This window comes from Pagrus pagrus, assembly GCF_965226575.1.
Source record: "Pagrus pagrus genome assembly, chromosome: 21".
NCBI lineage: Eukaryota > Metazoa > Chordata > Actinopteri > Spariformes > Sparidae > Pagrus > Pagrus pagrus.
In genome coordinates, this window is record NC_140208.1 from 13,208,056 (window position 1) to 13,227,568 (window position 19,513).

The window sequence follows — 19,513 nt, forward strand, 5'->3', positions numbered from 1 at the left end:
AACCAACAGCCCAAAACCCAAAGACTATTACACTGTCACAAATGATAAATAAGCTGGAAGTAGCAAATGTTGAAAAATGACTTAAACGTTGAATAGATTATCAATACGGCACCATGTGAAAGTGCAGCAGTAATCAGTAAACGGATTAAAAGTAATCATCATATTCACAATGGAATTAAGTTGTCTACATTTAATTTAGACCATTAGTTTGAACCATCATGTGAAAAATGCAGCATTTTGCGTCACAACATTTAAGTTTCATGCCATGAAAAGCATTATGAACTGTCAGCAACTGTCACAGAACGAATGTTAAAAAAAAATAAAAGTGAATTTAAGTATCATCACTTCAATCTACAAGCACTTTTAGGACACTGGTTTTTGCATTAACCTTTTTATATTTAATTGTATTTCTGACAAACATGATGTTCATTTTGAGTGATTAAGTTGACTTACTGTGCCTGAATTTGAGTAGTATGCCACCTCATACCATGTTGCAACAAAGACCCAGTTTGCGTTGAAGTTCATGCTTGGAAAGTAGTTATTAATGTCCCGTGTAGCTTGTTGGAGGACACTGCCACTGGTGTATTGATTGTAGTAGACCTGACCAATTTGTCTGTTGTCCAGATCTGTCCAGAATGGAGCAATGATGTCTTTGGTTGCATTCAATGGGAACCTTTGAGGTGTATGTGCGCTCCATGGACTTAGAAATGTCAAGTGTCCATTGTGGTTGACCTGGAAATGAGTAGATAAAACAGTATATATACAGTCATTTTTTTTACCAACACAGAAGTACATGTTGGCTACAATTTCTCCATTCACAGGTTAAGATTTTACCTTTCATTATTACTTGTGTTCAATAATCATATTGATACATTTTCCACAGTAGAATCTACCATCTTCTATAGAGATCAGTCACATTGTACATGAAGTTTAAAAAAAAAAGAAATCAAAACATTTTGTATGCAGTTTTACGAAATGTGAATGGAAATTTGGATTTTTGCAATGAGCTTGTGTTGGAAGTACTTTGTAATCAGTGGTGGGAATTTTGAATTGGAAAAGTTATTCAAGTTATTATTGAAAAGTTATTCTGTGAAAGTTATTTTTACGTACATAAATCTGATTATATGTTCGTCCAAAATAGACAAAAGGTCGTAGCAAAGTAATCCGTGGAGAACTGCCATCATCTGATCGAGAGCTTGCAGTTCCAGATATTGGGTAGAGAGGATCTAGGAAGCAAGGGTAGGTCACAAGAAATAAACACTAATATAAGATATTGGACAAACATTGGGCTGGGCAGTAGCCGGTATACTGCAAACTTTGTATCAACCTACTGTATGTAATTAATTTTCCAGGAAAAAAAGAAAAATATTGTATAATTTACCCTTACTGATTTAAATAGGGTGGAAAAACACCTCTGTGTAATTCAATAAATTCAATACTACAAATGAACGCCTCCAAAATAAACATTAAGTTGGATCAGCGCGTCAAGTTTCAGCAGTCACAATTATTATAGAATTAATCTTAACATAGGACATGTATGAATCATTTCATGACTGGCATATTGAGTATGAACTGATGAAAATTAAATGTTAAAGATGCTTCAATAAATATGCACTTACTCACAACCTGAGAAGTCAACACACCTGTAAATTAAACAAAGATGACAGATGAGTTAAATAGAAAGAAAGAACACTATTTTCCAAAACAGTCCAACAACTTTGGATGGTTAGTTAGAGAGAATTAAAATGGTTTAAGGCATATTAAAATAAGTCAAGTTACTTACTCATCATCCCCAAAAGCAGCACAAACAACGTGTTTAGACTTCCCATTCTGTCCGGCTCCCAAATCAAATCTGCTGATCAAACATAATGAACTTAATTTACATTCTTCTACAAAGTACTGAGTTGATAGTCAGAATTTTTAAAGTTGAGAGTAAGTGTTGCTAACGTTAGAGTTAAAAAAAAATTGACCATCAATTTTGACTTCTTTGAAATAATCACCTGTTCATATATGCCGTCCTCTTGCCTCTCATCCATCTGAGACTGCAGGGCGGAAACACTAGTTTATATAGAAAAGGCGGGCAGCATCAGCCTCATTACCTACGGATACGGTACAGAAGTAATCATTCATTTATTATTAGTGTTTTTTTGTTTTTTTAGTGGTTGAAATGGGTAAAAGTACCTTGTTTTCTCACAAGCAATTGCCAGATATATTTTTGGGCTTAAATAATACTGAAAAATATTAAACCATGTTTAGCAATAACATATAAAGATGTAATCTAATACTTTAGCCTGTAACGCGTTGATGTCATAAAGGTATTTAGCAATGTCAGTTTACAGTTTAGTAGAATGACGTCAGTCTCAACTGTGGTTAATATCCATGCAGTAAGTTTTACTGCCAGAAGGGGCACTCTGTTCAATGATTAACTGCTGAATCTCATTAAATCATTCTCAAAATGATCATGTTGGTTAATGCTCACGTACATTGGTCAGACACGGGGGACAAATTGTTCTTCCTTGTCGGCATTATGCCAATTCACATGTTCTGCTTTTCAGTGTTGCAACATCAATAAACCTGCAGAGATGTGAAACGTGTGAAACGTGCTTGAGATACAGTAGGTCAACCATCAGAGTGAGCATGATGTCAGTTACCAACTACAGTCACATCATTTTAAAGCAGACATGTTCAGTCTGCAGGTTTATCTGAAGTTTCTGTTCTCTGTAAGTTGATTTAAATATCACAGAAAAATCACTTTGCCCCAGAAGTTGCTCAGCATTAATGTCAACTATGCACGACTTGTAGCGAATTACCTAAAACCTGCAAATGGAAAAATACTTTGATATGGCCAAGCAAATTCAAATTTCACCCTCTGTTTTGGTGAAACAAACCTTTTTTTCTTCCTGCATTGTGCGATTGCCTGGAATGGAAGCCTAAAAGTGGCCTTCAAGAACATGATTGACAGTGTTGTGCTCACAAGATTTTAAATAACATGGCTTCTTCTTACCATATATTAAAAGATAAAATTATTGTTGTGCTGCATACTGTTTTGAAATGGTGCCCTCGTTTTGTGTTGAAAATCCAGCACACCCCTTTTAACAGTACACTTTCACCTTGGCCTAAAGCCCAAACTCACTCTCAGCCAGGCTGCGGCATGTTTAGTTCAGCTCACTGTGGTCAAGCTGTTGCGAAACCCGCTCAAGCACATAAATAAATGCACATTTCAAAAATGAATGATTGACAAAAATTGTGATCTCAATATTCACAAAAAAAAACTGTGATTATGATTTTTGCCATTATTGAGCAGCTGTAATGTGTTCCACACTGATGCACTGTGATAGTCTGATACTTCACATCACTTATACACCACAAATATCTTGAATGTGTCATTGTTTAATGAATGTTTTTATAGTTTTTTATGGACCTTTTTTTCTCCCAGTTTTGATGGCCTTCTTTGTGAAACTAGTTGTATGTTTTTACGATGAGCTACTGCGGTAGTCTTTTGTAAGATGTTTGATATCAATGTGGGCAGTTATGGGGCAGTAAAGATTACCTTGATCTGACCTGGATTCCCAGTTACAAACAATTCGTTATCATGCCGGAGGAGAAGCACACCAACTAGACTTAAAAACAGAGGTTTTATTGTTTCCCAGGGGAGACCACTTCCTGAAAAGCGTCAAAGAAATGATTGTCATTATGTTTGAACCATTTTACTGTACCTGTAAGCAATATTCTTAATGTTAGCCCATAAAAAATAAAAAAATAAAAGAATCGCAGATCACAGAGGACAATGATAGTATGGTAATCAGCTAACCTTGGATTATAGGATGATAAGGATCAGCCCTATTTTTTTTTTCATTGATTCACAGCACTAAGACACAGCACAGAGACTTCTCTGACTGTAGTTCAGTTTTGTATAGTCTAGCACTAAGGATTACTTCTGGCTCTGCTTTGCATCAACAGTAACATGTGATACTTTCACCTGATAGATGTGGTGGTAATGTTCTTATCGTGTTGCTTATTGTGTAGTTGCAGCTCTACTACAGTATGTAAAATAAGAAAATGTTCATCCTTATCTGCTTTAATATGTGAGCACCAGGCAGGAATGGGAAGCTGTACAAAAGGTATATTATGAAAGCCATATTCCATGCATACAAATACTGATACAGGATTACTTCTTATATGAGTGATTGAGATTTAATGAATACAGTCACCACAACTATTTTTAACTCAGTCCCTAATACAAAACACAGGAAGACACTGGACAAGAACAATACATCTCAAATAGACATGCTGAGTGATTTGCTGACGATTCATATTTCACACGTGAATTACTTCATTTATCATTTTCATCTTCATTATTATAGATTATCAGTAATGATATTGATTTAATGCTACTAAAAACCATTGCAAAAGCCCAGAGGATGCAGATCATAAACATTATTAAATCCAAAACAAGGGAGTGTGCAGCAAGTTTAGTGGAAACATAGCCAAATATATTTTTGATCCAATGCTGCCCTCTAATGTTTTAAGGAGAAACTACCACAACACAAGTCAAGACCTCTCACAGGAAACCAAAATCAAGAACTAGTCGCAATGTATTTCCAAATATTATTTTTTGTGCCTTTCTTTGCTCTAGGTCAGAGCTTGGGCAGTCAGTACACTGAACAGCAGGGTCATCATGGAGGTCAACAGGCCGGAAGCACCACTCACTCTCATAACTGGAACTGCAAGAGAACAGCCAAGTTGTGAGTGCATTAGTGTCATACGTACTGTATACATGTTTTTTATAAATCACATATATCAATATTTGCTTGCAAAAGCCCTTTAACAAAAGATACTTTTGCTCAAAAACATCACATTATGTGACACGATTAAAACCATGAATAGAAATATCTGTAAGAAATATCTAATAGTTTTACTTCAAATCTCCTGACATTTTTTTTTTCACCGATCAAAAGTCCTTCACTTGGCTAAAATATGACCAGAACAGTTTTGTAAATATCGAATATGCGTCTAGCACCTAGCATTAAATTATAATAATGGTTTACAACCGGACACTCAATGTTGTTGAACGTTTGAGTGTGTTGTTTTTCACTAACTGTTTTTCTCTATGCCCTTACTGTTTGTCCAGTGGGTTTCTGAAATGAGATTCAAAGTGATCAGTAACTATGACAACATATGCTTTCTTATGGGTTTAAATGGGCTCTTAGGTAGAGACCTACATATAAAGAAGTTATTCATCACCTGTGTTACTGGCACTGTAAAGCCACATATTTAGTGTTGCCAACAATTCAAGATATCCAGTGTTTATCTTCTAAATTTATTTGTATTTATCTTATCTTAAACAACAAATGTTCTTTTCTCTGAGCTTTAATTTCAACATGTGAAAATGTGAACTCTCAGGTACTAAGCTTTGAATGAACTGTCACTAATGTGGCTTTTTGTTTGGTGCTTGGAGCGAGTGATTTTAGGCATTTTTAAGCTGTGTGCTTTTATATGTTGTAGGGCTGATCTAAAATTTGGACATGTTTGTCTGCAGAATGAGCAGAGACGGAGTTGTTTGTAGCTGCAGGCAATCCAGAGACACCCTTAAGTGGTGAATATTTAATGGTTTATTACGTCCCTCCCCAAGTCTGTGTCCTCTCACAGCCCCTGGAACCACACTGGCAAGGATGTTTGTTTTTGTTATTATACGGGGATAAAATCTGTTTTTGACCTTCTGTCTATCCCACATCTTTGACCGATGAAGTTCTGAGTACACACAAAGTCACAGCTCCTGTTGGCGGAGATGTAGGAGTCTGCCGGGAGCATAATTTCTTGCTGCATTGTCTTGTACTTTTGTTCTTCTCCAAACCAGCCACAATTTTTCATTTACAGAGTATATACTGTATTTTTGAATTAGATTGGCCAAAAGCTGCTACCTCATGCCACCCTGATAGATCCACCCCGATTACATAAAATGTATCGCTGTAGCTCTTTTTAATCTGCAAAAGTACCAAAGTTATGAAACTTAACAGAGCTTTACCTGTGTTACGTCGCTTTAGGACTAGTGGTCCCAGTGAGATGTCCGTAGTGGAGTGGAAGGAAGATACATCCCTCATAACTCGCCTGTAGTGACCTGGGTAACAATGCTGTAGAAAAACAACATTAGAGGCTCCTGTCCATGCATCTGTTGATAATCTATCTATATAGTCTTGCTAAAAACACACACACAAACGCAGTCCAACTTACAGCGGAGCAGTTGTTGTTTCTCAAAAGACACAGGTGGACCTGGCAGTGCAAGTAGATGGTTGAGAAGTTGGTGAAGGTGAACATTCTGAAAGAGAATCGGGCCACAGTGGAGATGCCGTTCTGTATCAGCTCTACTGTACCATCTGCAGGATTAGGACACCTGGAATACAGGGAAAGTTGTAGAAATTACGACGTTATCAGGTGGACAATGATTTGCTTTCAGGCAATCAAGGCCAAGATATTGGCATGCAATGAAAAGGTGAAGGTACAATAGCTAATTTACTCTGCAGTAATGAGATCCCAGCGGGCAGGGTAGCCTGCAATATTGACCGGCGTGGCCCAACAGGAGTCCAGAACAGTGGAGATCTGCTGTACATCGACTCCTTCTGTCCGCACCTCCACGTACAACATCTGGTCAATTTCCATGTCTATGTTCCCGTTACTGGTCAGCGGGAAGCGGAAGCCGGCGTCCTGATAGGGGATCATTCTCATGTGATACCGTCCCTGGCCAGAAGGAAGCTTCTTCCTCACAATGCTAAGAAAAACCACAAATAATGTCAATACACTTGATTAGGAATGATTCAAAGGCAGGTTTTTCGTCATTTACAAGCTCAAGAAATAGTCATGTATTAAGATTTACCAGTTGTGCAGTGACTAGAATTTACATAAAATGTGCTGGCCAGAGTCTCATTAAGAATTTTGACACGATCACATTTTACCTACTGAACAGTAGTGACTTCAGTTTTAAGTGGTATGTTTACTAGTGAAGTTGCAGTATGCAGTTGGTGGGCAATTGTGCAAAATTTCTGACAACAAGGACACCTGTTGTCAGTCTTTGTCATTGTCATTACTGGCGTCATCACAGTGCATCAATGCCATCGAAAAGTACTCAAGAAAGACCTGAGGTGCAGGTGTAGCAATGTGAAATATTGAAACCCTAATATCACTATGTAGATATTCACTTTAAAAAGGACTGTGGGAATTTTTATTTAGTTTATCAACACCTAAGTCAAAAAATTACCAAATAAAAGATGTAAAGAAGAAGATATTGTCACCTCTCGACAGGGTTGATGCCCACAGCCATAGACAGGGCCTGGGTCAGAGGGTATTCACAGCAGAAACGCAGATGAATGTTCCTCTGGCGGCTGATTAGACCTTGATGGGGGTCCACGTCACCCTGGATGGTGTTCTCATACGCGAAATGGGTTCCGTTGCTCTTAAAATTGATATGACAAAATCGTATAAGTTGATTGTAGTCTTCTTAAAGGGAAGACTACAATCAACAAAGGGAAGTCTTATTCAATCTGTGTTAATAGTCTATGGGCTATACCTTGAGAGCTGTCCCACACAGCTGGTCCTCATTGTTAAAGTGGAAGATCAGTCGTCCGTCCTGAAGAGTCCCGTTGCAGGAGTCCTCCCTGAGATGAAGGGCACCAAGGTGGAAGCCAGCTTCAAACAGCTGACAGCGCGACACTGACATGGTGCCTGAACTACTGACACAAGTGATGGACGAGTCTTTGAAAGAGAAATTGAGTGTGGCAACAAAATAAGTTTAAGTTTGTAAAGGCGGACAGAAGCATTTGTAATATATGACACAAGTTTAAAAGGGGAGATGTTAAAAGTGAGTGGATGACATTGTTGCTTGAGCAATATCTACAACTCATCATGTACATAACTGGTGTCACTTCAGCGGAAAAAAGAAGCTGTTTATTGAGAGTATCTGCCCTCACCGTAGCTCTCATTGTTGGGTCGATGGTGGTGCTCATCACAGAAGCAGCCGTAAACACCGTCTTTCTCACCACACCACTCATACTCTGTGCAATTGAGCTGTTCACAGGGGTCTGACTCAGCTATGGAAACGGTGTGGAAAGGATGAGACAAGGACAGATAAGTCACAGAATACTTTTTCCACAATAATTTATTTTCACATGCATTATCTTGGCTGTCAATTAGTCAAGTGCAAACCTACCACACTGCAAAGTTGAGCGCCACTCTGGGATGTTCAGCCCCAAAACAGAGCAGGTTCTCTCATAGGCTGAGACGGCAGAGCACAGCATGCCATTGGCTGGAGTGTAGAGGCAGAGATCGTAGACGCAAGAAGTGAAAAAAGGCTGAGGGTCAGAGTGCAGGTGACAGTCACTGAATGGACCGCTGGTGTTGGTGATGACACTACAGAGCTCAGAGTATTCGTCCATGAAGGGACAGTCGTTCAGTCCATCACCACTGTCATCATCTGTGGATCCACATCTGGAAAATACAAAAGTTTAACACTGGGGCAGACTATTTTTCCTTTGCATCCACATAATTGGCGTGGAAAATTTGTGTCATGAAGGCGTGCTGGTCAAGCTGAACAAGACTATAGGTAATTTTACGACAGCTCACCCTGGTTGGCTCGTGGGTGCCTTCCAGCTGCGTCCAAAGTCATTGTCATTTTGTGCTGATGTGCCATTGGGCAGGACTTTATCATCTGCTGGGTCATTGTTGAAGTTTCCACACATCCCTGTGACTCTGTTTTGATGATTTCTGTCCAGTCTGACCACTAAAGTACTCTGGCCGTCAAACTGGACTATCAAGTCAGTGTTTTTGACCACTATGTAGCTTCCCTGCCTTTCTACCTGAGCTAAGCTTCCTGCAGTGGTGGGAAGAGACACCTCACTTCCATTCACCTGGAGGGAGGAGAGATTGGAGAGACAAACAAGATGATGAGGAGGGCTGTTGTTCCATGTTTTTACAGCAGACAGCTGTAGAAAATTGTTCATCTAGAAAATAAATAATAGATTACCTTTACTCTTTTGTTTGGTCCGATCCTGATGTATGCACTCTCTGGTGGATCTGAGAGGTATATATCGACTGCTGATACAAAAGACACGCGGTTGTTGCCACGGTGATTATTGGTGGCTGCTACCTGAAACTGTGTCTCGTTGGTGCCATCGCTCACACTCTCAGTAATGATGTAAGAGCATGTGCCCTGGAAGTGAGCTAATGCCCCATCAAAGGTGATGTAGTGTGGGTCCCCCCACACAGTGCATGTAGACATTGCATCGAAACAGCCCAGCTGGCCATTTCTGATGGTGCACTCTTGTTCAGGAGTGCAAGACGCAGTAGAGCAGCGCAGGTCATTGGGAGCGTGGCACTCACATCGCTGGGAGCATCCCTCTGTCCAGAACGACTCATCAGCCTGCAACATGTCAGAAAAAGAGATGCATGAAAAATGATTGAAGTGATCATATGTGACATAAATAAGACAAAACGACTGCGGAGGGGAAAAGGGAATGGGATAATGAAGTGTGTATCACATATTGCAGTCATGTGATCCTCCATCTATATATTTACTGTAAAACAACAGTCACATAGCGACATTGTTCTGAACCAGTTTTGTTGTTCTTTCCTGCCAAGTTGTCACTAAGTCTTGTGACTTGTAGCTTTGCTAAAATGTTTTATGAAATACAATAGTCAAAAATGTCCTTTTAGCTCTACTCTCGAGCCACTGCAAAGCAAAACCTGAGACGTGTCTCCTCTTTTCTTTTCAGATGTTTTTCTGAAATGCATGTTCCTACATGTTCAAATATATATTCCATATTGTATGGTTATATACATTTATATTACTTGTGGGCTCTGTATAACAATTTACATTTGTACATGGTGATACTCAAACTACCACAATAGAAATAAGAGACATCATTAATATATATAAAACAATGAATAAAACAGAAAAAGAAAATGCATGCAAGTACTGACTGAAAGCTCAATGGTGTGGTATGAATGTGTTAAAAAAACAAAAAGGGTTCTCCAGCCTTCACCATGCAACAGAAGAGTGGCTGCAAAGGACTGTAGCAGGCATGGCCTTATTACTACATATTTGTGTGACTCTTTGGTAATGGGGACACAAAGGCATTGGCAGACCAAAGCTCAGTATGGCATTGATAGCAATGTAGGGCTGGTCAGAGCTAATCAGCTGTCTGCGCTGGAAATACTGGAAGTCCGGTGGTGCTTGAACAGTCAGTACATTTATGGCAGTGCTCGACCGTGTAGTAATTCACTCTCATTTACCCCTAAAAATAGATTATAGAAAATTATAGTTAAATCAATCTTATTTAATTAATTTGCAGGTATATGACTTACATTATAGTAGAAGCCATTGTATAGGCAGCCACATCTTTCAACAGGGACACAGCTTGTCCCACTCCTGACAAAGCCTTCATCACAGAAACATCCTTCAGAGCAAACCTGCTCACAGGTGGCATCAATGCTGCTGGCACAGGTGTGGCCACAGTCAGTACCACACAGCTCATAATGTTCGTTGGCTGGACAGTCGAGTCCTTAATAAGTGAGAAACAGATGATAGATGAAAGAGACTTTTAAGTTTTGAGATTCAAAACATCTATTTGATAGTATCTTAGGCTGTTTGTATGAAAGGTAAGCAACACATTGAGTGGTTGACTTACTGCAGGGGCTGTTCTGCCTCCAAGGGTAGATTCGAACATTAGCAGATTGACAGGCACTGACATATGCCTGAATGGCCCTGCACAGAAGATCTTGGCCGCGATTTCCAGACACACAAACATCAAACACACAGTCATTGAAATATGGCGCTGGGTCCACCTGCTCATGGCAGAAGCTGAAGGGGCTATCAGCTGCTTGAATCACCTCACACTCCCTTCTACCAGGAAGCTCATTGTTACATTGTGGACAGGAGGAACCACACCCTTCACTGCAGGTGTAGTTTCCTGCCACCTTCCAAGCTGTCCCAAACTCATCTGGAGTGGAGACTGTCATTCCAGAGGGGGTCTGGAACTCATCACTCCGATTTCCATTGAAGTTTCCACAAAGTCCACAAGTCTGACCACTATTGATGATAATAATTAGTAGAGAATTCAGTGTTATCAATCAGATTATAAATTTAATCTGTTAGTCGATCAGACTTTATTTACATTTCATACAGGTTGGTGCAACTGGAAGTGGCTTATGTATGACTGACAAGCTACAATTTAAGTTAATAAACCTGTAATTTGAAGGCACAGAGATGGACACTGTCATCGATCCATCGTAGGTGACACTCAGGCCAAAATCAGTACTGACAAATGTGCGAGATCCACTTGCAAAGACAGACACACGGCCTCCATTCAAGAGGACTGGTAAATTTTGAGTGATTCCATTTACCTATGAAATTGGGAAAACAAAAATGGGGAAAAAAAACATTTCATCAATATTCAAATCTGACCGATATCGATATTTAAGAGCTTAACAAATTATGTCACCATATATTAGCTGATATTATGAATACAGATTTTTAAGAATGATCCCTTTAAATCAAAACAAATATTTGTGATTTAGATCATGCAGCATAGGACAGTTCACTCTTTAAAAATAAATGTATGTGTTCTTAGACCCTCTAGTAAACAAGTTTGGGTTTTTTATTCTTCAGTCTATGGGCTTTGCAAAATTATATATTTCTTAAGATAAGGAGTATCACTAAAAGTTAAAAAATGGTTTAACTCACCTCTACCATGCCACTGCTGCCCCTTGACATTTTAACTCGATAGCCCCACACATTCACAAAAACTTCAGCTGTGATTGAAACTGGCAACCCATGCCACGGCTCATTCTTAGCCTCCACTGAAAATTGATTCAGCCCATCTGTGTCATTACAAAGTGTCGCCAAAACATAACGGCAGGTTCCCTGGAAGTCATAGGCCTTGCCATCAAAGGTGAGGTAGTGGGGGTCTCCAGAGGCAGAGCAGGTGCCATGACGGTTGGGATGGCAGCCATACTCACCCTCCACCACACGGCAGGACTCCTGGGGACCACAGGAGTTGGGGATGCAGTGGACTACCCCAGTGGTGCCATCACAGCTACACAAGCTCTGACACTCCTCACCATCCCAGAACTGTTCACCACCTTGCTGATAGCGTCCTTGGTGATAGCATCCGCAGGCTGTTGGTGGCACACACTGGTTGCCATTGAGTACGAAGCCATCGTCACACTGGCAACCTTCCTGGCACACATTGTCACAAGTGAAAGGGAAGGAGAGGCTGGGGCAGGCAGAAGGACAGGTGGTCCCACAGAGTTGATAGTGGCTGTTTACTGGGCAGGTTTGCTCTAGAGAAAGAAAGAAAAAGAGAGAAGAAAGAAATCTTTTGAGCAAAATCATTGGAATTATTTATGTCAAAGCCACCTGTACCAAAGGTACAAAGTGCTTACCACAGTCAGTTGCATTCCTCCACTGTCCTAGGGAAACGCCCCTCTGTTGACACATCAGTGCATAATCTCGTAGGACCTCACATAGTGCTGATGCTGGATCTCTTGAGGTCCTAATGATCTCCACACATGTATCCACATGCTGCTGTGGGTCCACAGTGGCCCAACACGGGACAAATGGCCCATGCGGAGAGCCAAGAATGCCACAGTACTCACTAGAATTGTAATTCGTGGTAGAATTATTATTATTTACACTTTCCACACAGTGTGCTGCCAGGGAGCCATCTCGCCAACTGTCCCCAAACACCTGAGAGCTATTGACCAGGATGCCATTGGGTGTGCGGAAATCGTCATATGGGTGACCATTGTAATTACCACAGAGTCCACCTAGAGAGCCATTGTAGATACCAGGTGCAGTGACACGCACAAAGTGAGGCCAAACTGTCTGCACAGTTACACCAAAGGAGGTGCGAAGGATGATACCGTGTATGTTGCTGTGGTAGATTTGGATTCGATTGGACGCAGAGCTGAACGGTAGTCTGATCCGCTGACCGTCAACCTAAAGGGTCATTTAAACAGGTAGTGTCAGATTTACAAGGTTTTAATTTTTCATTGCAAAATGTTTTGAATCTTTCTTTGAGACAGGGTTTTTTGTTGTTATTCAAAACAAGACTGCAACATACATGATATAAATAGTTATAATTTGTTGCTTGTGTCCACAGTGTTTTTTTAACATCATTCATTTACCTGAACAATGCTGCCGCCTGTCATCTCAATGGACACGTGTGTTCCCTCGGCCTCAAACTTTAGCAACCGGGCGAAACCCTGCTGACCTCTGGGCACTTTTTCTGTGGAGACCATAAAGTGTGGGTGACTAGACAATCCCATCACTTTGGCAAGGGTCAATCGACATGCCCCAGGATACTGGTATGCCAGTCCATCAAATGTGTGATATGACCCTGGGCCTCTGATCCAGCATGTTGCATAGCTGTTAGGTCTGCAACCTCTTTCTCCTTCCTCCACACTGCATGATTCAAGCGGGCCACAACCATGGGAGCGACAGGTCATGGAGCCATGACTGCAGCTACAGCGTCTTCCACAGTCGTCGTCTAGTATTACAGTGTCTCCGGAGCGGTAGTAGCGACCCTCGAAGTTGCAGCCACACTCTGAATAAGGGACACAGACCCCAGCACTAAGGATGTAGCCGGCATTGCAGATGCAGCTCTCCTGGGCAGGGAGAGGGCAGTTCTGGGTAGAATTGGGGTTGACACAGGTAGCTGGACATCCTGTGCCTTGGGGCTCAAAGTGGCTGTTGGCTGGACAGGGGATTTCTAGAGGAAAAAATAACAATCTTGACATCAAGGACATTTAATTTTACCCAAAGGATATTTTGAAATTATGTTGATTAACTGACAGACATACCACAGAAGTCTCGTCTCCTCCAGCTTGGCAGCTGTACACCATTCTGTTGACACTGACTTGCATAAGCATTTAGCGCTTGACACAGGATGGGCTGGTACCCTCTTGCTACACACAGATCAAACACACAATTCTCCTCAAAAGCCTCTGGGGGAAGTTGTTGATGGCAAGCAGCAAAAGGTCCAGAAGTGCTCTGGAGGATACCACAATGGTCTGTATTGCTGTATAAAGCTGTCTGAGCTGCAGTGCAGGCAGCACAGGCCAAACCTCCGCATATGACCCCACAACCAGGCTCATTGTCCCCTGTCGCTTGCCAACTGTTGGCAAAAACCACATCGGAGCTCACAACCTGGCCTTGACGGGTTCGGAAGTCATCCTGACGAATACCATTGAAGTTTCCACAGAGGCCACATGTTGCATTCTGGTAGGTGTTGGGCACACTGATCCTGACATAATGATTTGTGTCATAGGATACTTCCAAGCCAAAGACAGTGCTGATGATCACAGAAAAACCTGACTCATACACCTGGACAGTTCCGTTGCTTAGGGAGATTGGAGTGGCTGCAAAGTTGCCGTTAACCTGCAAGCACACCAGCAAGCAAAGACATTGTTAAAAAAATATTAGCCAAATAAAAATGATTTAGTAACTGGAGGCTCACTCCTTAGTGCTGACCTTAGCTACACCACGACGTCCCTTGACAAGCTCAATGGTTTCGTTATAGACATACACTTTGACCAGTCGTGTCCAAGAAACATGAGTGCTGCCCCGGTGCTCGTTCTTGCCTTCTACTCTATAGTACGGCAGCCCTAGACCACATTGCTCAGAGAGAACATAAGTGCAGGTGCCCTGGAAGTGAAACACTGTACCATCGAAGGTATAGTAATGTGGATCACCACTTATGGTGCAGGTGCGTCTCTGCACCGTCTGGCAGGAGAACTGAAAGGCACTTTGCCGGCAGATTTGGGAAAATGAGCAGGGTTGGTTTTGACACTGCAGGCCTGCTGAGGTGCAAGTGCACTTTTGCACGCAGTTTCTGTCACTCCAGAATGAATCACCCAGCTGCACATGTTGACCTTTGAAGAAAACAAAAATAAAAATTACTTAGACGGCATTGACTTAAAATTTTACAGTTTACACTAAACAGTTGGGGAGAGAAATGAGGGGATAGAGAGGGCAATTAAATGCACAAAAGGTCCCCAGCTGCCTTGAACCTAGGACGCTGCATGGTCATGCTCAGTCTAAACCTTGTAGAAACCTTTTGCCATATATACTACTGCAAAAAAATAATTGATAAAATCAAATATGTATGTGTAGGTATATGTATGTATGTGTATATGTACCTATGTATGTATGTATGTATGTATATGTATGTATATATGTGTATATATATATAAGCTAGCTATATATATATATAAGCTATATATTAGCTAGGTAGTGTTGTCAAAAGTGGGATAAACCCCTTCGAGGTGTCCATAATTAATGGACTCCGTGGAGGCAATGGTTCTCCACCACACGTTGGTTAATTTGTGATAATGGACACCTCGTCGGGCATTAACCCTTGCATTATAGCTGGTTAGTGTACAATATCGTCAGCTGTTAGCAGTATGTAAAACAATTAACTTCAACAAAAAGCACAGATTTATGGTCAGATTTGTGGTCAGTATTTTCATGGAGTGGTGGTCACATATGCAAATTCCTGTAAGGAAGTAGCTATGGTGACCGCCGTCTGGTTCTGGCCTTACCATTAAAGGTGCATCCTCTATGTCCATGATCTATTCGGAAAGCCCAGCGTCCGGGTACATTGACATTGCTGTTTAGGCGGAAATTTGAGTTACTGCCCGTAGCAGTGCTTGAGAACGATCCAGGGATTGTGAAATGGTGAACAGAGTTGACTGTGTCATATCCAGCCTGGAGATACATGTCACATATATAAAGTTAATTTTATGCTTTTGTATTTTTACATAGCCATTACTGCATTCGGATTCAAGTAAGACATGTCAACTTTAAAACATGTTATGTGGTCCATTGAATGTAATTTTAATGGCTCTGACCTGCACTTGACGGCTAGTTAAGGCTATTGTCCCATAGTTCATCAGCACAAACGAGTAAGAACCACCAGAGATCAAGACAGCTTGGACCGTTGTTTGCTGAAAAAATCAACTTGTGTTTTTAAATAAATATAGATAATGTGAATATAGTAATAGGTCAAATACATAATCATATGTATTTTCACATTTAGAAATGGATGACTTACTGTCCCGGTGTTTGGAAAGTACGCCACTTCATACCATGTTGCCACAAAGACCCAGTTAGCATTGAAGTTCAACCCTGGGAAGTACCCATTAATGTCTTGTGTAGCTCGATGGAGAACACTGCTGCTGGTGTACTGGTTGTAGAAGACCTGACCATTTCTTCTATTGTCTAAATCTGTCCAGAATGGAGCGATGACATTTCTGGATCCATACAATGGAAATCTTTGAGGTATGTAACTACTCCATGATCTGTCAAAGGTCAGGTGTCCATTGTGGTTCACCTGGAAATACATAAAACAAATCTCACTAAGAAATAATTAGTAGGCATTGGTGAAAGACATTGACAATTGTATGTTAGCAAATATCAACATATTTATTGCTACAGTTTTTTATAACCATATTATATCAGTATTATCAGTATAAGTGCTACTTTGCAGGAAACTGTTTGCCTACGATATAGCACTTAGAATTAGCATGACCTGGATGACTGAGGACCTTCATCAACAGTATATCAGTATATTTATCACAAGTACCTCCAATACTTCTATATCTGAAACAGAAAATCGTATTCCTCCATGACAAAATACCAGAATTTTTTAAATATTTGTATTTTTTAGTTTGCTAAAATTATTTTTACATACGTAAATTTGATTATACGACTGTCCAAAATAAACAAACGGTCGTTGCAGGGGAATTTGAGGAGAACTGCCATCGTCTGATCTTGAGCTTGCTGTTCCAGATATTGGGTAGAGGTGTCCTAGAAAGAACAATAGATGCATTATTAAATTATAGAATGGTGGTCTGTATTGGCCTCACTTGAATTCAGTTGTTGTACAGTTGTTGTGTTTTAAACATTTAATATTTATAGGTCACCACAAATATCCATTAATATACATTTTTGACCCTATATACGAAAGTATGCTTTTTATATTATTTGTGTTTGGGGACTATTTTACTCCAGCATATTGACTGACCAAAAAAAGGCGCAGTAGGAATGTCAGAAATGTAGCTGAAGATCTTGTTTTGGCTGAGTGTCAGTACACACTGACATGAGCGTTGGATATAGTTACAGGTGCAACAAGTACAGAGTGGACCACAGAATTCATGTACCAGAGTTGTGTGCTCTCTGATTAAAGTCACTTGGTTATTTGTTAACATATGCTTAATGCATGCGAAATCCCTATGTACTATTTATATGATTCAAAATTTCAAAAAAAATAAATAATAATGAAATTTGATTTGACATAAGTTGCAGCTAATAAGCTATCTTCTGTTCAAAGCTACTAATTTCTCCAATCAAACAAACAATAATACAACAGTGGTATTGGCCGTAACTCGTAATAACCGCTTTGATTTGCTGATTGTGAAATTACTGTATGACTGGCCTGTTCAGAGTATAAAACAATGAAAACAAACAGAAGTTATCTATCCGTCAACTTACCTAGACTCTGAGAAATCACCGTACCTATGAAAACAAACGCGGTAATATAATTGGACAAAATTCTGACACTGCTAACAAAAATAAACAAAAGTCAGTTAATGAATTTATGAAAATGAGTCATAAACTAATTAATTGATTAAATACTTACCTATCATACCCAAAAGCAGCACAGGCAACAAGATTTGTTTTGCCATTCTCAAAGGCTTACAATTCAAACCTGCTGACCAAATATAACAAAATAAGTTCCCGGATAAGACAAAACAAAACACAGTAACAAAACCTGAATGACACTCAGTAGATCACATAGTTCCAACAAAACCCAACAGTCCCCTTTAATTCAACCAAGCACTGTATCACTTTAAATTTTAAACCATAACTGCTTAACTTTATTTTAAGCTCACCAGATCTAGGACCCGCATACCAGCCACTTAAACAAGCCTGATTTTTTTCTATCAAGAGCCATATTTAATTTCCTGAGAAATTAACAAAAATTTGGAAAAACACCCTATCTTACAGTTAGAAGTGAGACATGAGAAAGAGTGAGAAGAAATTCCTGAATATGTCCCAGATCTGCACCAAAAGTAAATTGGGTCTATTCTTGGCAATAACCCATCCTCCATTTAAGTTTAGGGGGAATCTGTTGAGTAGTTTTGTGTAATGCTGCTGAAAAAACAACCAACCAACAAACAGAAATGGGTGAAAAAACATAACCTCCTTGGTGGAGGTAACACCAAAAAACACCCAAACAAACTAGAAAGCATTACCCCACTAAGGATGCACGATCCTATAAGTTGGTTGTTTGGTTTTAAAAGATGTTTCGAGACTTAAATGCACGTTGATCCAGATATGCACAGTATACATAGTTGGCATACATGTGCAACAATTATTAATCAGGGAAGTGCAATCATTTCTGAGAAAATGGCACAAATTGTTTTTGTTTTTTTGAAGCAATATCTTGCAATGTTAAGAAACCCTGGCCCTGCACCTGAATCCAGATCTGCACGAAAAACAAATCACTTGTTTTATATGCTCTGCCTAATCTTTGATCATAATTACTTAATATGTTATTACAGTATACAACACATCACTTTTATCTGGCTGACTGAGCAAACAGGACTGTGAGCCTCACCTATGTGTCTGAAATAACAGTACAAAATAAAGTGTTGACTGTCACATAAAGTTTTATGCTGTCTGTGAAATGAATTGCTGTATTAAATGTAAATAACTTCAGCTGCAGTACTTTGTGCAGCTCGATTGCATATTGCCTAATGGATCATTAAAATTGTCAATATATGAATATAATCCAGTTTAAAATAAGCACCACCTATTTAGGAGATACCATCACTATGCAGCGCAGCATTTAAAAAAAAAATAAATAAATAAAAATAAATTAATTACCTGTTCATATGTGGTTCTTTTGTGAATGTGAAGATGCAGGGGTGCAACAAGGTTTTATACAGTCAAAGCTGGCACAGCCCCAAAGATCTCTTGTCTGACCAGTTACCGACAGTCACATGAATAAAGTTAAATTGCTTCCTCATAACAAGTGAACCTGACTATACCATTGTGTATACAGATCAGAATGTGTTCAGCAGGAACAAAGAGGAGGTGTAATATACTAACAGTTAAGGTAACAAGAACATTGTTCACAATTGTAGAAGAAGTATGATCTAACTTCTGCTGCCAGGTGGGCAGATCACCTTTGAAGACACCTGTTGAATATTTCTCCTATTAAATGTATTAAAATAACAAAATGAAAATATTAGCTTGATTTTTGCAACACTGTATTTCTCTTTTCAGTGTTAACTGCTGAGATTGTATAACCTGCTCTTTGTTGTAGGTAACCATCTCCGCCATGGATGTTCTGCTTTCGGTCTCAAATGTTTGCTAGTTATCAGGATATCTCAAAATGCTGAAAGGACTGGTTTTGGTCTTGTCACAAGTGATATATTAATAGTTTAGGTTTTATTG

General features: G+C 39.9%; 1 protein-coding gene across 1 annotated transcript in view; it reads right to left on the bottom strand.

Moving 5' to 3' along the window:
• The window catches only part of LOC311250202 (IgGFc-binding protein), a gene marked incomplete at its 3' end in the record, with an annotated part of 42,668 nt that overhangs the window by 11,332 nt on the left and 11,823 nt on the right, over positions 1–19,513 (bottom strand). Inside the window, exons 10-35 of the mRNA XM_084341778.1 lie at positions 16,743–16,902; positions 16,104–16,382; positions 15,901–15,996; positions 15,592–15,757; positions 14,522–14,922; positions 13,852–14,428; positions 13,177–13,760; positions 12,433–12,988; positions 11,732–12,330; positions 11,234–11,391; positions 10,677–11,077; positions 10,354–10,550; positions 9,014–9,409; positions 8,614–8,897; positions 8,201–8,478; positions 7,962–8,081; positions 7,562–7,746; positions 7,287–7,447; positions 6,515–6,766; positions 6,232–6,391; positions 6,026–6,131; positions 4,662–4,724; positions 1,784–1,855; positions 1,620–1,643; positions 1,111–1,226; positions 454–732 (exon numbers count right to left, since the gene is read on the bottom strand). Coding sequence (XP_084197904.1) covers positions 454–732; positions 1,111–1,226; positions 1,620–1,643; positions 1,784–1,855; positions 4,662–4,724; positions 6,026–6,131; positions 6,232–6,391; positions 6,515–6,766; positions 7,287–7,447; positions 7,562–7,746; positions 7,962–8,081; positions 8,201–8,478; positions 8,614–8,897; positions 9,014–9,409; positions 10,354–10,550; positions 10,677–11,077; positions 11,234–11,391; positions 11,732–12,330; positions 12,433–12,988; positions 13,177–13,760; positions 13,852–14,428; positions 14,522–14,922; positions 15,592–15,757; positions 15,901–15,996; positions 16,104–16,382; positions 16,743–16,902 — 6,670 coding nt within the window. The remainder of the gene's footprint in view (positions 1–453; positions 733–1,110; positions 1,227–1,619; positions 1,644–1,783; positions 1,856–4,661; positions 4,725–6,025; positions 6,132–6,231; positions 6,392–6,514; positions 6,767–7,286; positions 7,448–7,561; positions 7,747–7,961; positions 8,082–8,200; positions 8,479–8,613; positions 8,898–9,013; positions 9,410–10,353; positions 10,551–10,676; positions 11,078–11,233; positions 11,392–11,731; positions 12,331–12,432; positions 12,989–13,176; positions 13,761–13,851; positions 14,429–14,521; positions 14,923–15,591; positions 15,758–15,900; positions 15,997–16,103; positions 16,383–16,742; positions 16,903–19,513) is intronic.